Source organism: Chelonia mydas, chromosome 2, assembly GCF_015237465.2.
Source record: "Chelonia mydas isolate rCheMyd1 chromosome 2, rCheMyd1.pri.v2, whole genome shotgun sequence".
Classification (NCBI taxonomy): domain Eukaryota; kingdom Metazoa; phylum Chordata; order Testudines; family Cheloniidae; genus Chelonia; species Chelonia mydas.
Genome location: NC_057850.1, coordinates 1,102,580 through 1,122,659, shown reverse-complemented (window position 1 = coordinate 1,122,659; position 20,080 = coordinate 1,102,580). Strand labels below are relative to the sequence as shown.

At 69.5% G+C, this 20,080-nt stretch overlaps 1 protein-coding gene across 1 annotated transcript in view; it reads left to right on the top strand.

Annotated features, from left to right (window-relative positions):
• LOC102930879 (dystonin) overlaps positions 1–20,080 on the top strand; it is a 103,131-nt gene that overhangs the window by 38,804 nt on the left and 44,247 nt on the right. The window contains exons 10-25 of the mRNA XM_043538898.1: positions 760–867; positions 1,124–1,342; positions 2,924–3,127; positions 3,594–3,825; positions 5,185–5,411; positions 5,641–5,763; positions 6,591–6,680; positions 8,775–8,876; positions 9,437–9,583; positions 10,242–10,397; positions 12,813–13,010; positions 14,177–14,305; positions 15,244–15,414; positions 16,440–16,595; positions 17,711–17,917; positions 18,020–18,139. Of these exons, the coding sequence (XP_043394833.1) occupies positions 760–867; positions 1,124–1,342; positions 2,924–3,127; positions 3,594–3,825; positions 5,185–5,411; positions 5,641–5,763; positions 6,591–6,680; positions 8,775–8,876; positions 9,437–9,583; positions 10,242–10,397; positions 12,813–13,010; positions 14,177–14,305; positions 15,244–15,414; positions 16,440–16,595; positions 17,711–17,917; positions 18,020–18,139 (2,589 nt within the window). The remainder of the gene's footprint in view (positions 1–759; positions 868–1,123; positions 1,343–2,923; positions 3,128–3,593; positions 3,826–5,184; positions 5,412–5,640; positions 5,764–6,590; positions 6,681–8,774; positions 8,877–9,436; positions 9,584–10,241; positions 10,398–12,812; positions 13,011–14,176; positions 14,306–15,243; positions 15,415–16,439; positions 16,596–17,710; positions 17,918–18,019; positions 18,140–20,080) is intronic.

Below are 20,080 nucleotides of genomic sequence, written 5' to 3'. Positions count from 1 at the left end.
GCACGCACCGATTCGCACGGACTGAGCCACGTACACGCACCGACCGCGACACACGGCACGCACCGATTCCCACGGACTGAGCCGCTTACACGCGCCGACCGCCACACACGGCACGCACCGATTCGCACGGACTGAGCCACATACACCCACCGACCGCCACGCACGGCACGCACTGATTCGCACGGACTGAGCCGCTTACACGCGCCGACTGCCACGCACGGCACGCACCGATTTGCACAGATGGAGCCACTTACACGCACCGACCGCCACACACGGCACGCACCGATTCACACGGACTGAGCCACGTACACGCACCAACCGCCACGCACGGCACGCACCGAGTCGCACGGACGGAGCCACGCTAGCGTGTGCACGCAGACACGGAGACGCCGACTGAGTGCAGGCGTCTCTCTCACGAGCAGTTCGGGATGTTCAGGCCCGCGAGGCGCGCAGCCCGAGCAGCTCCTGAGCACTGCTGGCCAGCCGGGGTAGGACCTGCTTTCCTCGCACGTGAGCGGCCACAGAGAGCTGGGTTTGCCCTGCCTGTCCGCCGAGGGAACCCCCTGGGGCCTGGAGGGGTGGGGAAGTGAGCGTGGTCCTAGCGGGTGAGTTGGCAGCCTATAGCGGGGGCCGCTGTGTCGTTACAGAGGCTGTGCGGGGGGCTGGGGCGGGGCAGAGGCAGCTGGACCCTCACCTGCCTGTGTCCCCCGTGGGCGAGGGCAGCAGCGGGGTTCGTGCTCAGGCCTCTCTCTCTCTCAGCTCCTCTCGGCCGAGATTCTGCACCACCGTGGCCTGGCGGAGCGCCTGCTGGGGATCTCCGACCCGCTGCTCCGCGCCTGGCCCCTGCCCTCACGCCAGCCCCCGCAGGTGAGAACCGGCACGGCTTCCGGCCAGGGGCCCGTGGGTCTGCGCCCCCGGGCTGCCCTGCGCCGCCAGGCCTGGGCGATGGGCAGCCCGGGGCGTCCCCTCGGGTACCTGACACGCTGCGGTCCCCGAAGCAGCCAGCGGGTGACGGGGAAAAGGCCCACAGCCCGCGGCTGGGCTGGGGCAGAGCCAGTGCCCTTGGGGAGAAGGCCCATGTCCCCGGCCCTGTGCGCCCCCCTGTGAGCTGTCTCTGCCCCAGCCGCCAGCGCAGTCCCTCCGGGAGCAGGCTGAGCGGCTCTTCCTGGAGAGCGCAGCGTGCGCGGTGCAGCTGGAGCGCGCCCAGGCCCTGCTCGCCCAGTTCGCCGAGGCCCACGACGAGCTCACGCCCTGGCTGGAGGAGACGCAGCGGGTGGCCGCGCGGCTCTCCCCTGACGCCATCAGCTGGGAAGCCTTCAAGGAGCAGCAGGACCTGCTGCAGGTGAGCGGGGCTGGAGGGCGAGCGAGGCTGCGGGGCATGAGCCCCGGGACCGGGAGGGGCCCTGTGGAAGGGGAGTAGGGTTGCCAAGTGTCCGGTTCTCAGCCGGATCGCCCAGTCGAAAAGGGAGCCCAGTCCTGACCGGGCCGTTAAAAGTCCAGTGGGGGGGGCTGTGGGTCCAAGGCAGGCTCCCTGCCCGGCTCCGTGCAGCTCCCCAGAAGCGGTGACATGTCCCTCAGCTCCGAGGTGAGGCCAGGGGGGCTCCGTGCACGGCCCCCGCCCCAAGAGCCAGCTCCACGGCTACCATTGGCCGGGAACCGCAGCCAATGGGAGCTGCAGAGGCGGTGCCAGTGGGCAGAGGCAGCCCATAAAGTGCAGAGCTGCCTGGCCCCACCTCCGCTTCGGGGTGGACGCGTGGCCACTTCTGGGGAGCTGCCCGAGGTGAGCACTGCCCAGAGCCTGCGCCCTGAACCCCCTCCCGCGCCCCAACCCCTGGCCCAGTCCAGAGTCCCCTCCCGCACCCTGACTTCCTCCCGGAGCCTGCGCCCTGAACCCCCTCCCGTGCCCCAACCCCCTGCCCCAGCCCAGAGTCCCCTCCCGCACCCTGACTTCCTCCCGGAGCCTGTGCCCTGAACCCCCTCCCGCGCCCCAACCCCTGCCCCAGCCCTGAGTCCCCTCCCACACCCTGAACCCCTCATTTCTGGCCCCACCCTGGAACCCTCACCCCCAGCGCAGAGCCCGTACCTCCACCCACACCCCAACCCCCGGCCTCAGCCTGGAGCCCCCTCCCATATTCTGAACCCCTCGGCTCCACCACCCAGCCTGGAGCCCCTCCTGCACCCCAAACCCCACACCCCCAGCCGGAGCCCTCACCCCCTCCCGCACCCTGACTTCCTCCCGGAGCCTGCGCCCTGAACCCCCTCCCGCGCCCCAACCCCCGCCCCAGCCCGGTGAAAATGAGCGAGTGAGTGAGGGCGAGTGACAGAGGGAGTGGGGATGGAATGAGCAGGGGGCGGAGCCTCAGGGAAGGGGGCGGGGCAAGGGGGTTCGGTTTTGTGTGATCAGAAAGTTGGCAACCCTAAATGGATGAGCGGCAGGGCCCTGATCCTGCCAGGTGCCAAGCACCCAGCGGCTCCAGCGGCGTGCAGGGTCTGTCACCGGGAGCTCGGGGCACGGGCCGTCCTCCACGCCACACTGCCCTGCGCTGAGGGCCCAGGCGGTGCCATCCACTGGGCTGCCAGTGACCGGGGAGCTTGGCAGCCCACAGGGGAATCAGGCCAGGCTGGGGCAGGGGAGGCGGTGGGCAGAGATGGACCGGAGCATCGCTGGGACATGGGGGAGCGGGGTGGGCAGAGCGGGGCCAAACAAATAACGTCTGGGGAGGCACAGGGGGCAGCTGGAGAGAGCAGAGCTCCCCTCGCTCCCACACGTGCTCTGTGGGTTTCCCTGCCACCCTCACGCTGGGTATTCCCTCCCCCCGTGCCCGCGCCCCAGGTGTTTACCCCCCTCGCCCCAGGTATTCACCCTCCTCTGCCCTCGCGCTGGGTGTTTACCCCTCTCCCTGCCTCGCGCCCGTCCCCGCAGAGTCTCCGGGAGGCCCTTGCTGAGCACCGGCCCCTGATGGGGAAGCTGCAGCGTGTCTGCGCCCAGCTGGCGGAGCTGAGCCCGGAGCAGGGAGCCCCGTTCCAGCAGCGGTGCCAGGCAGCAGAGGAGCGGTACGGCAGCATCCGGGAGCGCGTGCGCCAGGCAGCCACGGTGCTGGAAGACGCCATCCCGCGCTACAGCCAGGTACACAGGGCAGCTCCGTGGCAGAGCCCCCGGCCCATCATGCCCCGGATTCCCGCCTCCAGCCAGGCCCGTGGGCCCGGTGGGCCCAGCATGTGGCCCCCATGTGCCCGGGGCTGGCCAGTGGGCACCTCGCCCAGCGTCTCCAGGGGCCCAGCCAGCCCGGTGTCCCCACCCCACACACTGTGGGTGGCGAGCGATGGGCTGGCCAGAGCCATTGCTCGGCGCCCAGGAAGGGCCCTGGCCCGCCGGGGCAGGAGACCTAGGAGTGCCTGAAGGACCGATGGGTCCCTGGGTGCTGCCCAGCCCGGGTGGGACCCTGCTCGGGGGAACCGGTCTGGCCTGTGCTCCAGCCGCACCCCAGGTCTCAGCCTGCCCCATCCCCATCCCCAACAGGCAGCCGGAGCTTTGGGGGCCCTTCCCTTGGGCCCCCAAGAAACCCCCGGTGGCCCCGTGTTGTCTCCCACAGCTCACGGAGCGCATGGACGTTCTGCTGGAGAGCCTGGAGCGGCTCCAGGGACGTGTGCAGAACCCCCCTGCAGTCCGGGGCGACGCAGCCCACCTGCGGGAGCAGATCTGCGAGAACAGCCTGGCACTGGGCGAGCTGGAGAAGCTGGGGGTGGCACTGGAGACCGTGCGCAGCCAGGGGGCCGAGCTGCTGGCCAGCATGCAGACGGGTCCCGCCGACGCTGCGGCGAAAGGTACCGGTGCCTGCAGCCCGCGAGACTCTGCCCGGCGCCGCCCCATGGGCACAGGCGCCCAGCCCCAGCAGCTCCCGACCCCGAGAGACCCCGGGGCCGAGCCTGCTGCCTGTGTGGTGGAGACAGACGGGGCCAGGCTCCCCTGGGCAGAGCGGAGCGCTGCTCCCACCCCAAACACCAGCCCCTTTGCACAGTGAAAGCTGCATGAGCCCAGAACTGGGGAGCCAGGGAGCAAGGCCCCGGAGTGGGGTGGGGGCTGGGTCTGGAGGGTGGCAGGTGACACTACTGGGCCCTGGGGATGGAGGAATTACTGGGGGGCACCCCTGGGATGGGGATCTGTGGTTCTGCAGGGTCCTTGGGGATGGCAGGTCAGTGCTCCAGCGGCTGGGAGGTGGCAGGTGGCACTGTTAGACCCTGGGGATGGGGGAATTGTTGGTGCCCCTGGGGCTGGGGTGGCATTGGGGGGCGGCATTGCTGTGGGACCCTGGGGACGGGCGGTCAGTGCCCCTGGGGCTGGGGTGGCACTGGGGGGCGGCATTGCTGCGGGACCCTGGGGACGGGAGGTCAGCGCCCCTGGGGCTGGGGTGGCATTGGGGGGCGGCATTGCTGCGGGACCCTGGGGACGGGCGGTCAGTGCCCCTGGGGCTGGGGTGGCACTGGGGGGCGGCATTGCTGCGGGACCCTGGGGACGGGCAGTCAGTGCCCCTGGGGCTGGGGTGGCACTGGGGGGCGGCATTGCTGTGGGACCCTGGGGATGGGAGGTCAGTGCCCCTGGGGCTGGGGTGGCACTGGGGTGGGCATTGCTGCGGGACCCTGGGGACGGGAGGTCAGTGCCCCTGGGGATGGGGGTGGCACGGGGGATGGCATTGCTGCGGGACCCTGGGGACGGGAGGTCAGCGCCCCTGGGGCTGGGGTGGCACTGGGGGGCGGCATTGCTGCGGGACCCTGGGGACGGGAGGTCAGTGCCCCTGGGGCTGGGGTGGCACTGGGGGGCGGCATTGCTGTGGGACCCTGGGGATGGGAGGTCAGTGCCCCTGGGGCTGGGGTGGCACTGGGGTGGGCATTGCTGCGGGACCCTGGGGACGGGAGGTCAGTGCCCCTGGGGATGGGGGTGGCACGGGGGATGGCATTGCTGCGGGACCCTGGGGACGGGAGGTCAGCGCCCCTGGGGCTGGGGTGGCACTGGGGGGCGGCATTGCTGCGGGACCCTGGGGACGGGAGGTCAGTGCCCCTGGGGCTGGGGTGGCATTGGGGGGCGGCATTGCTGCGGGACCCTGGGGACGGGAGGTCGGTGCCCTGGGGGGGCTGGGGGCTGGACAGGGCTTTCTCCAGCCCCTCAGGCCTGTCTCCTGCCCGCAGTGATCCGGGAGCGCACGGAGCAGCTGCTGAGCCAGTGGCGGTGTCTTCGTGAGCAGGGCGAGGAGCGGGCGCGCTGGCTCCGGGGCCTCCTGGCGCTGGCCGAGCGGTTCTGGCAGGGGCTCGCCGAGCTGGCCGTCACCCTCTCAGACACCCAGCAGCTGGTGCTGGACTTGGAGGAGCCCTGCTCCGACCCCGAAGCCGTGCGGGCGCAGCTCCACACCATGCAGGTACCCGCGAGCGGCCCAGGGCCAGGGGCTGTGAGAGGGTGGGGGGTGCGGTGCCCCGTGGCGCCCGGGGCTGGCAGGGCGCTCTCAGCACCCGGGGGCAGCAGGCAGGAGCTGAGCGCGCCAGGCTCAGTCCCTGGGGCAGGGCCCCGGCGTGGGCCCGGAGAGCGGTGCCTGGCGCCCCGGGCATGTGCCCGAGGCCGGGCACCCAGCCCCTGCCCCTGCCCTGCAGGCGCTGCGGGAGGAGATCGACGCGCTGCAGAACGACCTGGACACGCTTGGCACCCTGGGCGTGGAGCTGATGTCGTCCTGCGGCCACCCGGAGAAGCCAGACGTCACCAAGAGCCTGGACGATGTGAGGGGGTGTGACGGGGGCCCCGAAGGGTGGGGAGTGGGGAGCACCACCTGTCCCCGAAGAGGGCCCCTTGGAGCGCGTGTGTGGGGCCATTGTGGGGTCAAATGGGCAGGGCTCCCCAGGAGCCTGTGGGGGGAATGGATGGGGCTCTGTGGGGTAAACTTCCTGGGCCTCTCTGTGGCTTGGATCCCCATGGAACAGAGTGGGCAGGGCTCTATGGGGCGGTCGGGGGGGTCCCCGTATGGTGATCGGTGGGGTCTCCGTGGGGCGGTCGGGGGGGTCCCCGTATGGTGATCAGTGGGGTCTCTGTGGGGCTGTCGGGGGACTCTGTGGGGCGGTCGGGGGGGTCCCCGTATGGTGATCAGTGGGGTCTCTGTGGGGCTGTCGGGGGACTCTGTGGGGCGGTCGGGGGGGGTCCCCGTATGGTGATCGGTGGGGTCTCTGTGGGGCTGTCGGGGGACTCTGTGGGGCGGTCGGGGGGGGGCCCCGTATGGTGATCGGCGGGGGCTCCGTGGGGCTGTCGGGGGCTCCGTGGGGCTGTCGAGGGGCTCCCCGTATGGTGATCGGTGGGGGCTCCGTGGGGCTGTCGGGGGGGTCCCCGTATGGTGATCGGTGGGGGCTCCGTGGGGCTGTCGGGGGGGTCCCCGTATGGTGATCGGTGGGGTCTCTGTGGGGCTGTCGGGGGACTCTGTGGGGCGGTCGGGGGGGGGGCCCCGTATGGTGATCGGCGGGGGCTCCGTGGGGCTGTCGGGGGCTCCGGGAGGCGGTCGGGGGGCTCCCCATGGGGCAGGGCCAGGCTGATCGCGGTGCCGCTCCCCCCGCGGCAGCTCTACGCGTCCTGGAACGGGCTGAGCCGGGTGTGGACGGCGCGGCAGGAGCAGCTCCAGGCCTCGCTGCGCGACCAGGAGGCCATGCAGGTGTGTGCGCAGCCCCTGCCCTCGGCCCCCACGGCGCCTCCTGCCCCCCAACGCACAGCCCCACCCTGCCCCCCGACACGCACAGCCCCGCCCCCACCCTGCCCCCCGACGCACACAGCCCCGGCCCTTCCTGCCGCCAGACACGCACAGCCCCGGCCCCACCCTGCCCCCAGACACGCACAGCCCTGGCCCCACCCTGCTCCCCAACGCACACAGCCCCGGCCCCACCCTGCCCCCCGACGCACAGCCCCGCCCCCACCCTGCCCCCCAGACACGCACAGCCCCGGCCCCACCCTGCTCCCCAACGCACACAGCCCCACCCTGCCCCCAGACACGCACAGCCCGGCCCCACCCTGCCCCCAGACACGCACAGCCCCACCCTGCCCCCAGACACGCACAGCCCGGCCCCACCCTGCTCCCCAACGCACACAGCCCCGGCCCCACCCTGCCCCCCGACGCACAGCCCCGCCCCCACCCTGCCCCCCGACGCACACAGCCCCGGCCCTTCCTGCCGCCAGACACGCACAGCCCCGGCCCCCACCCTGCCCCCCGACGCACAGCCGCGTCCCCACCCTGCCCCCAGACACGCACAGCCCGGCCCCACCCTGCCCCCCGACGCACAGCCCCACCCTGCCCCCAGACACGCACAGCCCGGCCCCACCCTGCCCCCCAACGCACAGCCGCGTCCCCACCCTGCCCCCCAGACACGCACAGCCCCGGCCCCACCCTGCCCCCCGACGCACAGCCCCGCCCCCACCCTGCCCCCCGACACGCACAGCCCGGCCCCCACCCTGCCCCCCAACGCACAGCCCCACCCGCACCCTGCCCCCCAGACACGCACAGCCCCGGCCCCACCCTGCCCCCCGACGCACAGCCCCGCCCCCACCCTGCCCCCCAGACACGCACAGCCCCGCCCCCACCCTGCCCCCCAACGCACAGCCCCACCCGCACCCTGCCCCCCAGACACGCACAGCCGCATCCCCACCCTGCCCCCCAACGCACAGCCCCACCCCCACCCTGCACCCCAGTCATGCACAGCCCCACCCTGCCCCCCAGGACACGCACACCCACAGGCCCACCCCGCCCCCAGACATGCACAGCCCTACCCTGCCCCCCAGACACGCACACCCCTAGGCCCACCCGCCCCCCGACACACACAGCTCTGTCCCCACCCCCACACCCACCCTGCCCCCAGACACGCACAGCCCCGGGGAAACGGGAGCCTGGCTGGCTGGGCCGGGGGGAGCTGGCTGGGATGGGGGCTGTGCCCCAGGGAGCCGGGAGCCTGGCTGGCTGGGCCGGGCGGCGCTGGCTGGGGTGGGGGCTGCGCCCCGGGGAGCCGGGAGCCTGGCTGGCTGGCTGGGCTGGGGGGAGCTGGCTGGGGTGGGGGCTGCGCCCCGGGGAGCCGGGAGCCTGGCTGGCTGGGCCGGGGGGAGCTGGCTGGGGTGGGGGCTGCGCCCCGGGGAGCCGGGAGCCTGGCTGGCTGGGCCGGGGGGAGCTGGCTGGGGTGGGGGCTGCGCCCCGGGGAGCCGGGAGCCTGGCTGGCTGGGCCGGGGGGAGTTGGCTGGGGTGGGGGCTGCGCCCCGGGGAGCCGGGAGCCTGGCTGGCTGGGCCGGGCGGCGCTGGCTGGGGTGGGGGCTGCGCCCCGGGGAGCCGGGAGCCTGGCTGGCTGGGCCGGGGGGAACTGGCTGGGGTGGGGGCTGCGCCCCGGGGAGCCGGGAGCCTGGCTGGCTGGGCCGGGGGGAGTTGGCTGGGGTGGGGGCTGCGCCCCGGGGAGCCGGGAGCCTGGCTGGCTGGGGCCAGGTTATCACCCCACCTGGACAGGCCCCCCCGGAGCTGTGGAGCGAGCAGAGCCGGCTGTCTCGGGAGCTGCCCCCTTGGCCATGCAGACGCTGCCGGTCCCTGCTCCGTGCCCAGGGCAAGGCCGGAGCCGCGGCTCTGACCCGGCTCGCCCCAGCTGTTCCCTGTTGGAGGAATTGCAGCGGGCGCGCTTCATGTGCTCGGGCAGCTCAGGGACCGGCGCGTGCGTGCGTGGCTGTGCCCCCCATCGCGGGGGTTCCCCTCCCTCACCCCCTTTCCCTGCCTCCCTCCCAGAGGCTCTGTGAGTGGCTGGCCGCGGCGGAGCTGCGCATGGCGGAGGAGTTCCTGGCTGGGGGGGACCTGGAGCTGCTGAGGCAGCAGCTGGCGGAGCTGAAGGTGGGAAATGCTCCGGGTCTTTGCCCTTCGCAGACACCGCTGGGGTGGGCCTGGATCTGCTGGCATGGCTGGCGGCCACCTGCCCTGCCCCTCACCTGTCACAGGGGATCCAGCACTGGGCACCTGGGCGGGGCGGAGCCCTTGCCCAGTGAGGCCCTCCTGCTCCCTGGCACCCTAGAGACCTGGGGGGGGCTGCTCAGCCAGGTGGGGCAGGGTGTGGGGCGCTGCGCCGGGTGGTGTGCAGTGGGATTGCTTTCCCCAGGGGGCGGGGCCCAGGGTCCAGGCTGCACCTGGTGCCCTGGACAGATGGAAAGGGAGGCCCTGGGTCCCATGTGGGTCTGGGGAGGTTGGTACCCCTGCCCCTGTGTGGGGCAGCTGCCTGGACCTGGCCAGGGCCACACACCCTTGGGGAGGTGGGGAGGGGGAACGCCTGCACTGGGGGAGCAGCAGGGTCCCACTGCAGAGCAGAGCTGGGTGGGTGCCAAGCCAGGGGGCCATGGGGCTGCTGTGCTGGGAGGTGCTCGGAGGTGCCCTCAAGCCTGCTGCTCCCATCCCTCCAGGAGTTCAAGAGGGAGCTGTACCAGTGCAAGGTGGATGTGGAGAGCCTGCGGCACCATGGGGGGGCTGAGGACAGAGGCCCCCCAGCTTTGCTTAGTGACTTCCGGCAGCGCTGGGATCGCCTGGAAGAGGAGATTGTCAGCCGCCAGGTAGGGCTTTCCAGGCTCCCCAAGTCATAAACGTCACTCGCCAGCCGCTGGGCCCATGGTGGGGCCGGGGTCCGTGGGTGCTGGTCACCCAGGTGCCAGGCCCAGGGAGGTGGGGCCGGGGTCCGTGCGTGCTGGTCACCCAGCTGCCAGGCCCAGGGAGGTGGGGCCGGGGTCCGTGGGTGCTGGTCACCCAGCTGCCGGGCCCAGGGAGGTGGGGCCGGGGTCCGTGGGTGCTGGTCACCCAGCTGCCGGGCCCAGGGAGGTGGGGCCGGGGTCCGTGGGTGCTGGTCACCCAGCTGCCGGGCCCAGGGAGGTGGGGCCGGGGCCCGTGGGTGCTGGTCACCCAGCTGCCGGGCCCAGGGAGGTGGGGCCGGGGTCCGTGGGTGCTGGTCACCCAGCTGCCGGGCCCAGGGAGGTGGGGCCGGGGCCCGTGGGTGCTGGTCACCCAGCTGCCGGGCCCAGGGAGGTGGGGCCGGGGCCCGTGGGTGCTGGTCATGTGATTTCAGGGCTCGGAGCACTCCATGCACAAACAGTTCTACTCGTTCAGTCGTGGAGCTGGCGCCCCTAGATGCTACTGCCCTAGCTGACTTGGGGAGCTGGGGGCCACAGCTCCAGGGAGGCTGGGTCTGGTGGGTCCATTTTTCCCTCCCGTTCCCAGCACCAGCTGGAAGCGGCGCTCCTGGGCTTGGGGCAGTTCCAGAACCAGCTGGAGGAGCTGGTGCAGTGGATTTCCCACACGGCAGAGCAGCTGCAGGGCCGGACCCCGGTGAGCCTGGATCTGCAGAGCTGTGAGATCGAGCTGGCCAAGCACAAGGTAAGGAGCAGCAGAGAAGGGCTCTGTCTTCCGAGTTCACAGCTAATTGCTAATGGTTCTGAGATCCCTTCAGCTAGTTCCTTAAGAACCCCAGGGTGAATTTCAGCAGGCCTTGATGACTTGAATACACCCAATGGCTCTGTACGGCCCCTGGGAGGAACTCCCTTTCGTGCGACAGCCCTTCTCGAGGGTGCACTCTCTCTCGGGGTTAGGCCCTTTGGCCCTGACGCCTCTGGGACCGCACCTCTGAGCTTTCTGCACGTCTGTCTCCCTCCATGAGCCCCCGCAGGGAGTCCCCTCACTCTGGATCCCCAGGACCTCCACCCCCAGAGGGAGCAATGCTCCCCCATCTCGAGCCTGCAGTGACTCTCAGCTAGGGTAAAACAGGAGATTTATTGAACATCTGAACCCAGCACAGGAAGTTCTCAGGGCTCTCAAGCATAGAAAGCCCCAGCACTGTCCATCTGGTTCTGTCCCAGTTCCGCTGGGTCCAGACCCCTCTTTGTCCCCTGTCCAGCCATGACCGGTCACCCAATATCACCTTCCCCGATTGCCCCTCCTCCACCCTTTGTCTTCATTCATAGAATCATAGAATCATAGAGTATCAGGGTTGGAAGGACCTCAGGAGGTCATCTAGTCCAACCCCCTGCTCAAAGCAGGACCAATCCCCAATCAAATCATCCCAGCCAAAGCTTTGTCAAGCCTGACCTTAAAAACTTCCAAGGAAGGAGATTCTACCTCCTCCCTAGGTAACGCATTCCAGTGTTTCACCTGGGCATTCCTGGGCAAACAGATCTCTTGGGCCTTCTCCCTCCATCCTTTATCCTCCCATGGGCCAGAACCGGCTGCTCCCAAGCTGGGCTGGGCCTCCAGGTCACTGGCTGCTAAGTTCCACGAGTCCAGAGTCCAGGTGTCACGGTGTGAGGGGGAGTCCGGGCCCTGCACCCCCACTTCCTGCGATTCCCCATGACTCTCACCCAGCCAGTAGAGCAGAAGGTTTATTAGCGACGACAGGAGCACAGTCCAGACCAGAGCTTGCAGGCATAAACAGGACCCTTAGTCAGGCCCTTCTGGGGGGCAGGGAGATTAGACCCCAACCTTGGGGCTCCCTCCTCTTCCCCAGCCAACTTCCCCAAAACTGGAAACCCCTCCAGCCGTCTCCCTCAGCCTCCCTGCAGCTCCTCCTCCAGCCTTTGTCCAGTTCCCGAGGAGAAGGTGTCACCTGGCCCCAACCCCCCTCCTGGCTCATGTGACAGGCTCAGGTATCGTCCCTCAAGGGAAGTCTCCCATCCCCAGTGAAAGTCCCTGCCACGTCCCCAGGTCGATCCTCCCCCTCCCTGCTCTGTCACAACAGGCCCTTGTCCAGGGTCCCAGCTGCTGGGTGAGGTCACACCTGGCCCTCTGCAACCACAAACCCCTTTCCCACCTCCTCATTACACACGCAGCACACAGAGGAAACTGAGGCACACACCGTACTCATGCAAAACACTACGAAAATCCCCCCTTCGTCACGTGTCACAGAGTCCCTGGGCGATGCTCTGGAACTGCTCCCCACGAAGCCAGGCAGGACTCTGGGGCAGTCGCCTTTCTGGGAGCAGCCTGTCTGCAGGACACACAGCTCACCCGGCTTCCCCCTTCCTGGGTCTGACCTCGGAGCATTCAGCCTCCTCTGCCCCTCTGTGCGCTTCCCACAGCGAGTCCGCCCAGGTGGGGTCCTGGGGAAGCCGTAGGGTCCTGCCCCCCAAATCCGCAGTCAGACGTGACTCTCAGCCAACCAGTAAAACAAAAGGTTTATTAGACGACAGGAACATGGTCTAAAACAGAGCTTGTAGGTGCAGAGAACAGGACCCCTCAGCCGGGTCCTGAAACTCCCTCCAGCCCCTCCTCCTCTGGGCTTTGTCCCTTTCCCGGGCCGGGTCGCTTTAGCTCTCACCTTGCAGGGGGGAAAGGCCCAGGCCATCAGTGGCCAGGAAACAGGGTGTCGGCCATTCTCTGTGTCCAGACCCCTGCACACACCTGCCCTTTAGGGCTCTGCCGTGATCCTACACCCTTCTCCCACCCCCTAGAGACTTAAGAACTGCACAGGGGAAACTGAGGCACCCCCACACTATTCAGAGGAACCATTAAGAACAGTCCCACTTCATCACAACGGGGGGAGATCAGATTTCGGTCCAGATAAGGGCCCTACTGATCAGCATTGACAGGCCCAGAGACAGGGCAGCGCCCGCAGCACTGGGGCCCACTGCAGCGGGGCAGACGTTTGTAGCTGCTCCGGGAGCGGGTTTCAGCGGCACTGCAGTATGGACTCGGGGGTGGGGGGTCAGAGGCAGAGAAGGAGCCTGGCCGCCCCTCCCCTGGGCAGAGGCACAGCTGGGGGGTGGGGATGGCCCACGCCCGGACTGCGCCTCCCCGCAGGTGCTGAGAAACGACGTCATGTCCCACGCCCGGACTGTCCAGTCTGTGAACGAGGCCGGCCAGGGGCTGCTGCTCTCCAGCCTTGGGGACAGCACGGCCGTGCTGCAGCGCAGCCTCCAGCAGCTCAACCAGCGCTGGGACGTCGTACGGAGTGAGACCGAGAGCCGGCAGCTGGAGCTGGAGAACAACCTCAGCCAGGTACGTGGAGCCCCCACCCCTGCCACGGCGCTGCCCGGCACACGGGGCACTCACCAGCCCCACGGCTCCGCCACAGCCGAGACGTGCCAGGGAGCTCCACGCAGCTGTGCCCGCGGGTCCTGCCAACAGCGCCCCCCGTGTCCTGGGCAGCTCCTGGGGCCAGCCTCCCTCCTGCCTGCGCCCCGGGCAGCTCCCGTGGCCAGGCTCCCCGCACTGTGTATTCATTTCACTGGGAATGTTTCTCGGGGGGGAGCCGGCTGGCCTGTGCCAGGACCTCGCGGCACGCTGGGGCGTGGGGCTGCGGGGGGAGCCGGCCGGCCTGTGCCAGGACCTCGCGGCACGCTGGGGCGCGGGGCTGCGGGGGGAGCCGGCCGGCCTGTGCCAGGACCTCGCGGCACGCTGGGGCGCGGGGCTGCGGGGGGAGCCGGCCGGCCTGTGCCAGGACCTCGCGGCACGCTGGGGCGCGGGGCTGCGGGGGGAGCCGGCCGGCCTGTGCCAGGACCTCGCGGCACGCTGGGGCGCGGGATGCGGGGGGAGCCGGCCGGCCTGTGCCAGGACCTCGCGGCACGCTGGGGCGCGGGATGCGGGGGGAGCCGGCCGGCCTGTGCCAGGACCTCGCGGCACGCTGGGGCGCGGGATGCGGGGGGAGCCGGCCGGCCTGTGCCAGGACCTCGTGGCACGCTGGGGTGCGGGATGCGGGGGGAGCCGGCCGGCCTGTGCCAGGACCTCGTGGCATGCTGGGGCGTGGGATGCGGGGGGAGCCGGCCGGCCTGTGCCAGGACCTCGCGGCATGCTGGGGCGCGGGATGCGGGGGGAGCCGGCCGGCCTGTGCCAGGACCTCGCGGCACGCTGGGGCGCGGGATGCGGGGGGAGCCGGCTGGCCTGTGCCAGGACCTCGTGGCACGCTGGGGCGCGGGGCTGCGGGGGGAGCCGGCCGGCCTGTGCCAGGACCTCGCGGCACGCTGGGGCGCGGGATGCGGGGGGAGCCGGCTGGCCTGGGCCAGGACCTCGCGGCACGCTGGGGCGTGGGATGCGGGGGGAGCCGGCCGGCCTGTGCTCTGCTGGTGGCTGTGGGTCTGGGTCCCCCGCAGTTCCATGCCCTGTTGGCATCCGAGGCCCGGCTCGGCGGGGGGCACCCGCTCACTTAGTGCCCAGGCCGCCCACAGGCGCAGGACGTGACGCTGGAGATCATGGACCTGCTGCAGTGGCTGGAGCACGTGGAGCTGCGGCTCTTCTTCTCCAAGCCCGTCTGGGACCACCCCGAAACCACCAAGGAGAAGCTGGCAGCGCACCTGGTGAGCACTTCCTGCCAGCCCCTGGACAGCCCCCGGAGAACGTCTGACCCGCCCTCCTTTGCCACGTCTGCCCCAGCTCCCACCTTTGCCACGTTTGCCCCAGCGCCCCCTGAGCCACATCTGCCCCAGCTCCCCCCGAGCCACATCTGCCCCACCCTCCAGAGCACGTCTGCCCCTGCTCCCCCCGAGCCACGTCTGCCCCAGCGCCCCCCGAGCCACATTTGCCCCACCCTCCAGAGCACGTCTGCCCCTGCTCCCCCGGGTAGGGTGACCAGGTGTCCAGTTTTCGACCAGAAAACCCGGTTGAAAAGGGATCCTGGCAGCTCCGCTCAGCACTGCCGTTGACTGTCCGCAGACCTGCCCCAGCCCTGATCCCCCTCCCGCCCTCCATACCCCTTGATCCCAGCCCGGAGCCCACTCCTACACCCCAAATCTCTTATCCCCAGCCCCATATCAGAGCCTGCACCCCCAGCTGGAGCCCTCACCCCCTCCCACACCCCAGCCCCCTGAGCCAGTCCAGTGAAAATGAGGGAGGGAGGGGAGAGCAAGCGGGGGTGTGGAGTGAGTGGGGGCGGGGCTTTGGAGAAGGGGCGGGGCACAGGCGGGGCCTCAGGGGAGGGGCGGGGCAAGGGTGTTCGGTTTAGTGCGAGTAGAAAGTTGGCAACCCTCCCCCCCCGGCCACACCTGCCCCAGCTCCCCCGCCCATGCCAGAGCGGTGGCCCTGGGGCTGAACCCACACACTGCGCCTTTCCTTGCCAAGCTGCCGGGCCTGTGGCCCCTGGGCGTCCCCCTGGGCCCTTGGCTCCCTCCCTGGAGGAGAACGGTCCCATGCAGCCGCGCGGCGCGAGAGGCGGCCCCGGCCCCGCTCCGAGCCCCCGGCTGCACAGTGCTGCCGGGAGAGCCAGGCCCAGCGCTGCCCCTCTGCCGTGCCTCTGCAGGAGCTGGCCAAGGAGCTGGAGTCCAAGCAGCAGGCGTATAACCGCGTGAGGGACCGGCTGCAGCGCCTGCTGGCCTCCTGCAGCCTGCCCCGGGCATGCAGCACCGAGCACAGCCTGCGCATCCTGGAGCAGAGATGGGAGAGCGTCCACAGCCAGGTCCAGGAGAGGAAGGTGTGTGTGTATGTGTGTGTGTGTGTGTCTCCGTCCTGGGGCTGGGATTGTGTGTGTGTGTGTGTGTGTCTCCATCCTGGGGCTGGGAGCGTGTGTGTGTGTGTGTGTGTGTGTGTGTGTGTGTATCTGTCCTGGGGCTGGGAGCGTGTGTGTGTGTGTGTGTCTCCATCCTGGCGCTGGGAGTGTGTGTGTGTGTCTCCGTCCTGGCGCTGGGAGTGTGTGTGTGTGTATCCGTCCTGGGGCTGGGAGCGTGTGTGTGTGTGTGTGTGTCTCCGTCCTGGGGCTGGGAGCGTGTGTGTGTGTGTGTGTCTCCATCCTGGCGCTGGGAGTGTGTGTGTGTGTCTCCATCCTGGCGCTGGGAGTGTGTGTGTGTGTATCCGTCCTGGGGCTGGGAGCGTGTGTGTGTGTGTGTGTCTCCGTCCTGGGGCTGGGAGCGTGTGTGTGTGTGTGTGTGTCTCCGTCCTGGGGCTGGGAGCGTGTGTGTGTGTGTGTGTGTATCCGTCCTGGGGCTGGGAGCGTGTGTGTGTGCGTGTCCCATGGGCTGGGAGTGTGTGCGTGTGTGTGTGTCTCCGTCCTGGGGCTGGGAGTGTGTGTGTGTGTGTGTGTGTGTGTGTGTATCTGTCCTGGGGCTGGGAGCGTGTGTGTGTGTGTGTGTCTCCGTCCTGGGGCTGGGAGTGTGTGTGTGTGTGTGTGTCCATCCTGGGGCTGGGAGCGTGTGTGTGCGCGTGTCCGGGGGGCCGGGACTGTGTCTGTCTGTCTATCTCCCCCACCTGAAAGGGGCGCAGTTTAGGTTGTAGCGGGCACAGCCGGTCGGTTCCCCGGCTGGAATAGGAGGGGGTCCCCCCAGCTGGAATGGGGGGCCAGGGTGTCCCCCCCAGCTGGAAGGAGTGCGGTTTAGCCTGTGGCAGGCACAGCCGGTCGGTTCCCTGGCCGGCCCGGGGACCAGCTCGTCCCCAGCCCTGCGGGCGGTGGCCGGCTCTCCCGGCGGGCCCGGCGCGTCTCTAACCATGGCTGCTCTCCCGCAGGAGCGGCTGGCGGAGGGGCTGACTCTCAGCACCGAGTTCCACACCACGGCGCAGGAGCTGCTGCAGTGGCTGGGGCAGACGGAGGAGAGCCTGAGTGCCCCGGAGCCGCCCAGCTTCCTGCTGGAGACGGTCCTCAGGCAGGTCCGGGAGCACCAGGTGAGTGTGGCTGGCCCAGCGGCTTTCCCCACAGCTGGCAGGGCTGTGACCCAAAGCCCCAGACAGACCCCCCCGGCCTCTGCTCAGGGCCCTGGCAGGCCTTGCTGCTGTGGAATCCCCGCCACGGCGCCTGCCCCCTAAAGAGCCTGCACTGCAGCTCGCCTGTGGGGGCTGGCACCCGGGGCCCCGCATCCTCGCTGACCCGGGGGCTCGCAAGGCCCAGTCCGGGTCGCGGGCCCCCTGGAGCAGCCTGGCCGGTCTGGTGCGTGGCTGCAAGGACCTGATCTCACCCGGCGGTGCCCGGTGTGAGCTTCCACAGCCTGCAGCCAGGGCCAGACAGGAACAGGGCCTGGCTCCCAGCACGGCCTCTTCTGTCCCAGGGCATGGCCCCAGGGGCCCCGCCAGGCACCGCGTCCATGCCAGGCTCTGCTGGGAACAGTGCTCGGGTGCAGCCCCCCTGGGGCGCGGGAGGCCGGGGCACTGGGGCGGGCGGGGGGCTCCCCGGGGAGATGCTGGCAGTACGGGGTGGGTGCCTGACGAAGTGGCCGGAATACCCGCCCCCAGCGTCGATACGTGGCATTGCAAGAGCTGTGCCCTGGCCCTCCAGCCAAGCAGGTACCAGAGCCCAGCCCTTCACAGGGCTCAAAAGCCACAGAACACAGCAAGACAACCGACTCCTCAGCTCACCTGGAGCCTTCTCCTTTGCCGGCTCGCCCCCGCTTCAGGCCGTCCCAGCCGGTCCCCAGGTCCTGGGACCTGTCCCACCCTCCCTCTACCCAGGGCTCAGGCTGGCAGCGGGCCCTGGTCACCTGGGTCTCCGTGCTGGCCCCTCCCGGAGCAGCCCTTGGAGACCCAGCCCCCAGCTTCGGCCTAACCCCCACCCCTCCGAGCTTAATTGGTCACTTTCACCCTTTTGTCACCACACCCCATCGCAGCGTGTCTTCGCTCCCCGCAGCAGTGGGGGGGATCCCCCTGCTCCCAGCACCACGGCTCTTTCGGTGCCTGGAGCCTGCTCGGAAAGCCCCCCGCTGAACCGGGCTGCTGCCCCTTGGCCGCGGGTGGCCTCCCCCAGGGCCTGCTGCGCCAGTCCCGGCTAGCTGTGGCTCGCTTGGCAGGCGCTGCTGAAGGAGGTGACCGCCCGTGGGGAGCAGCTGTCCAGCCTGGAGGCGGTGGCCTCTCGCCTGAAGGACGTGAGCAGGAAGCAGGACTGTGCTGTGATCCAGAGCCTGGTGCTGACGGCCAAGGAGCGGGTGGCCAAGGTGCTGCGGCGCACTGGCGAGCGGGGTGCCGCGCTGGAGGACGCTCGCAAGCGTGCCAAGCAGGTACCGTGCGGGGCCCCGAGGGTGTGGCGGGGAGCGGGCCCTGTCGCCAGGTGGGGCTGGTCTCCAGCGTTCCCGCTGACACACCCTCTCGCTCGTTTTCAGTTCAGCGAGTCCCGGCAGCTGCTCCTGGACTGGATGGATGAGGTGGAGCCGACTCTCGAGATCCCCAGCGACGCCGCCATGAGCCAGGAGGAGATCAAGTGCCAGCTGGCTGAGCACAAGGTGCGGTGCCGTGGCTCCCCTCCCCCAGCTCCCTGGGACGTGTGTTCTGGCCCGGGCTGTCACGCCAGCACATGGCGGCTTGCAGATTCCCCGGACTCTGAGATGCCCCCAAGGGTGGTGCTCCTTAGGGCTCTCCTGGGGGTGCCCCGGGCTTTCCCTGTGCCGACCACGAGGTCCCTATGCCCATCTCTCTGCTCTCAGCAGGGCCAGGCTGCTGCATCCCCAGGGCTGGGCGGAACTGGGAGACAGCAGAGGTGGGAGGTGCTAGGCCCAGGAGAGCTGTTGAGCCTTTGGCCGGATGCGGGGGTCAAGTGCCTGATCAGGGGCCTGCAGCCTTTGCCCTCTGCTGCCAAACTCCCGAGACCGCAGTGCGTCCACGGGCTCTGTGCAATGCCCTTTCGGGGCGCCAAGGGTCCCACTCTTCCTCCAGGGCAGGCCTCCAGGTCCCACGGCCTCCGTCCTGAGCCACTAGGCTCCAGCGCTCCTGCGTCATGCCGGGAGCTCTGCCCTGAGCCAGACCCTGGGAGAGACGTGCAGGGACGGGTGCACCAGCCAGTGTTTGCAGTGACACCCGGCCGCGGTTCCAAACAGCGCAGGGTTCGTTAGTCAGCGGGGACACAGCCGGGGCCGGCCCTAGCTCAGCACAGAGAACTGAAGGTAAAAGCGTCGTCCGTCTGCTGAGCTGGAGCAATCGGCCAGCCAAGCTGGAGTGGCTCCGTCTCTCTCTGACTCCTTGTCAGTCCCTGGAGAGAGCAGCCGGCCTGCTCCCGAAGCCAGCCCCATATCCCCTGCCCATCACATCCCCGTCCTGTGTTCTCCAGGCAGGGCCGCGTTCGCACCCCAGCTCCTGGGTCTTTGGAGCCTGCCTTTCTCTCTGCAGCCCTTGTTGACCTGGGCCAGTTTGAGCCAGTCCCTTAAGGCCCCAGAGCACGGTGACTCCAGCTCAGGTCGCTGCACTGGCCAGAAGCAGACTCACCCCAGCGATAGATTCCCAGGCCAGAAGGGATCGCTGCAGCCACCTCATCTGACCTCCTGCCTAGCACAGGCCCCATAGCCTCCCCAAAGAATCCCTGGGCCTTTGGACACCCAGCTAGGCAGGATCTGACATTGTCAGTGACGGGGAATCCACCCCCAGCCTGGGGAAACTGGGCCAAAGGTTAATTGCCCTTAAAAATCTATGCCTCATACCTCCCCCCCGGTACAATGCAAACTACAGAGGGAAACTGAGGCACGTGTGGGGTTCATACAAATATTACAGACAGTTCTCTGCTCCCAGCCAGTACTTGCTGCAGCACGCAGCGGCTGGCTCAGGCCAGAGCCGTATTTGTCAGGCGGCCTCAGGATGGCCTTAGGTTAGCACTGAGATACCCGGGTTCAGACATATTCCAGCCTGGCCTAGCCAGGAAAAGATGACAAGTTTTGGCCTCCTCCCCAGGTCCCTGTCAGTGCCAGGTGAGAGATCCTTGGTCTCCCCAAAGCCAGTTCGGATCCCCTCCTGCAGCCCCTGGCTGAGGTCACAGTTCCCGCCTGCCCTGGGAGGTGTCGGGGTTCAGCCCTCAGAGCTCCCGTTGCCTCCTGGAGCCTCCACGGGGCTGGGTTTCGCTCCCTTCAATGGGGCATTGACCCAGCACCTCTGGACTCCTGCTCTGCATCCCCCCGGGCATTGTCACCCTTCGGCACAACTGGGGAAATCCCTGGTCAGTCACGCCAGGCCTCTCAGCCATACGCCTACTGCAGAACCCCCCTTGGGTACAGGGGGTCCCCAGGACTAGGGGCCATCACCCCCCACAGCCTCTCAGCCATACCCCTACTGCAGAAAATTCCCACTTCTTCACACGTCGTGTCTCACATGCCACGCTCCTCCGGGAGAAAGCCGGTGGCCTGGGGCCCCTGTGTGACACGCTGGTAGTGTTCCCTTTGACCAGCTGCACTCCCAGGCCC